The sequence below is a fragment of the Lepidothrix coronata genome, unplaced genomic scaffold (genome assembly GCF_001604755.1).
Source record: "Lepidothrix coronata isolate B3197 unplaced genomic scaffold, Lepidothrix_coronata-1.0 Scaffold30, whole genome shotgun sequence".
NCBI classification, from domain to species: domain Eukaryota; kingdom Metazoa; phylum Chordata; class Aves; order Passeriformes; family Pipridae; genus Lepidothrix; species Lepidothrix coronata.
The window spans coordinates 413,159-417,240 of NW_016690210.1; the positions used below are offsets into that span (position 1 = coordinate 413,159).

Genomic DNA, 4,082 nt, shown 5'->3' on the forward strand with positions numbered 1-4,082 from the left:
AACTCAGGGGGAATACTGTGGAAGATGAGAGGGTACAAGGTTTCAGTTAAAACCTGTGTTGCCCTTCAATTAAAACCTGGCTTATCCAATTCCTGTGCAATAAGAACACAATAAGTTCATCAGCTGGGAGATGCCCCAGGCGGGTTTAGGAGGTGACAACTCAGGAGAACTCACCTTGAGCATTCCTCTGTACATGTTCGACACAGGAGCTACTTGATCCATGTTCCTGAGCCCAAAATCACTCATCTGAAAAATGAAAGGGGTCACATGAAAAAAACACTGCCACGCAGGAAGCAAGCAGACGTGAACAGATGTATCCGACTGCTCCAGTGCAGACCATGGAACAGCTCACGGAATGAGATACAGGCAAAGCTTTCCTCCTCATTGCCAACGTCCCAGTCCCAACCACACAGGGCACAGCTCCCATCCTGCTTTCAAGCATCTTTTTAACTGGAAGAGCTTTCACAAAGATTCTGCTAAGTCTGAAAAGCCCACAGAATTCCTTTGCCCACCGAGTATCTATTTCCTTGGACCTTTTCCAGCTTTCACCCATTATCTTCAGCCTTCAGCTCTGTGTTATTTTTGCTTACTGTATTCCCACTCACAGGCCATGATTCACTTCGGATTTTGGCTTTCAAAGGGAAGGAAGAGGAGTGACAGTGATACACCTTCACCTACTGCATTCACCTCTCTCACCCCTTTCTGAATAACCACTGAAGCCAATACTCAGCACCAGGAGCCCCCTGCCTTTACCAGGCAGAGCATCTCCAAACCATGTTATCTCAGTACAATTTCTAAACACAGGATTACCATATTTATAAAAGCTCTAGAGGGCCTAAGTTTTAATTGAAATTGGTTTACACAGTAAAATACCCTTTTTAAAGAGCTGATAATGAGACCACTGTCAGTATGTTGATGCCACTGAAGTCAAAGCTTTATCACATCGCCCTTATTACCAGGAATAGGGTTGTGAGAGGCCTGTGGAACTTGTTCTCCCATACATCACTTAAGGAAAAGAGTGATAAGATTCATATCCTCTTACTGACCTATGGGAGAGATGAAACATAAGGAATAAAGCCAGTTTTATGGCCTATTGTTCAGGTTTATTGTGATGCTGCAATTCAGGTGTCAGGAATGATACCTTATCAGGCTACACTCTCAACAATTTTCCTTCCCCTTTTTCACAGCATTGGGCTAAATTCTCCTGCTCCCCAAAAACTTCCTGAAAACATGCACTTGTATTTAAAGAGCCACATAAGACACTATCAAGACTTCCACAAAACTGTGATCACTTATTACAAGCCAGTTCTCTCATTAGCCATGTTACCACAAGGCAAAAAAGTAAATACAATCTTAAATTCAGAGAGAGGTAGCAAATCAGGAGCTTAACAAAATAAGCCCAGCTTGTTAAAAATGACAAGACACTCAAAAGCTGTCCAAATAAATAGGGAGGGAAATAAAAACATTCAAGAGCCAATGACAAGGAGCCCTTTCATCCTCTTAAACAGCTGATCACTTGAAAATAAAAAATAGGAAAATAACAAAAATAACTTGACTCCTTAACCTGAAAGGCCTATTTCAACTTTACTGTTATCAGACAGCAGTATCAGGCTTGTAATTGAAATAAAATAAGATAACTGACTTTGAAAAGAACATTCAATAACGTTAGCCAAAAAGTGCAATCTATTGAATGATGTTTTTTACCTCAAACAGCACGTACAAATATTTGATCTAAATTACACATCTCATTGAGCAGCAAAGAATTTTACACAGCATGAGTCTCACTCAGCAAGCATCCTAATCTGTTCATTAAATTTGCCACAGTTTAAACAACTGTTTATCCTTGTGTTCGGATGCTAAAAAAATATACAGCGATTTTTAACACCCTTCTGTTTTTGCTTTTGAATTCTGCTCTGGTGTCTGGGGATAACTGGCTGTAAGCCTGAGAGATTTGAGAGTATTTGGGAAGATATTTTATGTATATTCAGCAAGTTTAGGTCTGATCCCCGGCTAGGGCTAGAAATAAGATTTCTGGCACTTGTGTGCAATTCTGACCTCTCCAACAAATCCTATCAGGCATTTTCCCGTTGACTAAAAAGACTGGGATACTTTCCTTCCTGGTTTTTTTGTTTGTTTGTTTGTTTTTTTAGAGATGTTTAGGGTCCTAAGACAAAAGGTTTATATCAAGTGTTCATTCCACGGCATTGCTCAGTAACCCAAGTCCCTGTTTCTCCATGCTAGGCTGCTCCATGGCCTTGCTGGAAGGAAAGCTTTGGAAAAACTAGACCAGTCGACCAACATATGAAGATCCTCAGCGTGTTTTGCAACACTCCAGTTTTCCTCCTCCGACCAAGTATCTGAAGCAAAGGAATTTCTGTATCGTTTGCTCATCGAACACCAGCTTTCTCCCATCTGCAGCACAAATTCCCAGCCCCGAGATACGGAACCCTTGCGGGAGTTCTCACCATGCAAGCAGAGCTGAAAAGGCACCACGGATTTTCACGGCACAGAGGGTTAAAATCTGGCCTTCTGCTGGGCTTAGAAAGCTCCTGTTTAAGTTCAGAAAACACTCCGGTGTGACTGGGCCTCACCTCCAGCTCCTCCACTAATGCTGATGACTGCTGCTTGCCAGCTATAATTGGTTTAACTGGCAGGACACCTTCTTCAACACCCCCGCATAGCTGAGTGGGTGAACCAGAACAGGGTCAACAGGATCAGGCACTTATTAACTAATACTCCTGAATTCTGATCGCCTTCTTTTCAGCAACAGCCAGGTGCTTGCCCACAGCTGGATTCAGCTGGGAAGCATCCACATGGAGAACCGAGGCGTGCTGGTGCCCTCAATGTATCCAATGCACCTCCACTGTTATTTTTCCTTGAGGTTTTTATACATATATACATATTTTTGGAGGAGGGAAGGGTGCGGATAACGTATCTGGTTGTCGTTTTTCTTCTAAATGGCAATTTTTTCAGATAAAAAAAAAAACCAAACAAACAAAAAAACCCCCAACCAAACAAAACCAAAACCACAGCTCCCTAGCAATAGGTTAGGATCCAACCGGAGCACCGATTCCCCGCGCAGCCCCCGAGCTCCCCAAGCGGGAGATAGCCGGGAGCCGGCATGACTTCTCGCACACATGACACACTTCGCCCACATGAAAGTTCGATGGGGGAGATCACACAGCCAAACGTTTTTTTTTTTCTTTTTTTTTCGAGTCCCTTTAAAGTACTAACCAAATCCAGAGCGCGCTGCCCATTAACCCCTTCCTGCCGGCTCCCCTCCGCCCGCAGCTCCACCATCGCCCCCGGGGGAGGCCCATCAGGGGGCCCGGGGGATGCGGGGGCTGTGATGGGCATCCCCGGGGGGGGGACGCGGAGACCCTCGGGCGGCCGCGGAGACCCTTCGGCAGAGGCGCGATCCCTCCGGCGTGGAAGGGGTCGGGGCGCTCGGACGTGGAAGGGGTCGGGGCGCTCGGTCGTGGAAGGGGTCGGGGCGCTCGGTCGTGGAAGGGGTCGGGGCGCTCGGACGTGGAAGGGGTCGGGGCGCTCGGACGTGGAAGGGGTCGGGGCGCTCGGACGTGGAAGGGGTCGGGGCGCTCGGACGTGGAAGGGGTCGCACCGACGAGCCTCCCCCCTTCCTCTCTCCCTCCTCTTCCCTTCCCTTCCCTCCCCGCGGCCGCCCCCGCCTCACCTGGCCCCCGATATCCCGGCGCTCCCGCGCGTCGCTCCCGGGGAGGCGGCACCGGCACCGCGCACACGGAGAGAGTCCAAAACAACGAGGCGCCGGGAGCCAAAATATCCTCGATGTGGCCGCGCCGGCCAACAACAACACCAGCGGGGCCGATCCCGGCGGAGAGTCCCGGAGAAGGCGGAGGGGCGGGAGCAGGGAGGGCAGGCGGGTGCCCGGCGGTGCGTGGGCGCTGCCGGCCGAGCCGCGCTGGTGCCCCGGCCCGCGGCGCTGCGCTGATGCTGCGCTGGTTCGGCGCTGATGCTCGGCCGGTGCCTCCCCGCTCTGTGCCGCCCTCCCGCCCTCGCAGCGGCTCTTCAGCGGGCGGGGGGAGGTGGCAGGACCCGCCTCTCCC

At 49.6% G+C, this 4,082-nt stretch overlaps 1 protein-coding gene across 1 annotated transcript in view; it reads right to left on the reverse strand.

Annotated features, from left to right (window-relative positions):
• Positions 1-3,864, reverse strand: part of ETS2 (ETS proto-oncogene 2, transcription factor) — a 15,078-nt gene extending 11,214 nt beyond the window's left edge. The window contains exons 1-2 of the mRNA XM_017811003.1: positions 3,692-3,864; positions 175-246 (exon numbers count right to left, since the gene is read on the reverse strand). Coding sequence (XP_017666492.1) covers positions 175-246 — 72 coding nt within the window. The 5' untranslated portion in view covers positions 3,692-3,864. The remainder of the gene's footprint in view (positions 1-174; positions 247-3,691) is intronic.
• Between the last annotated feature and the right edge of the window lie 218 nt (positions 3,865-4,082).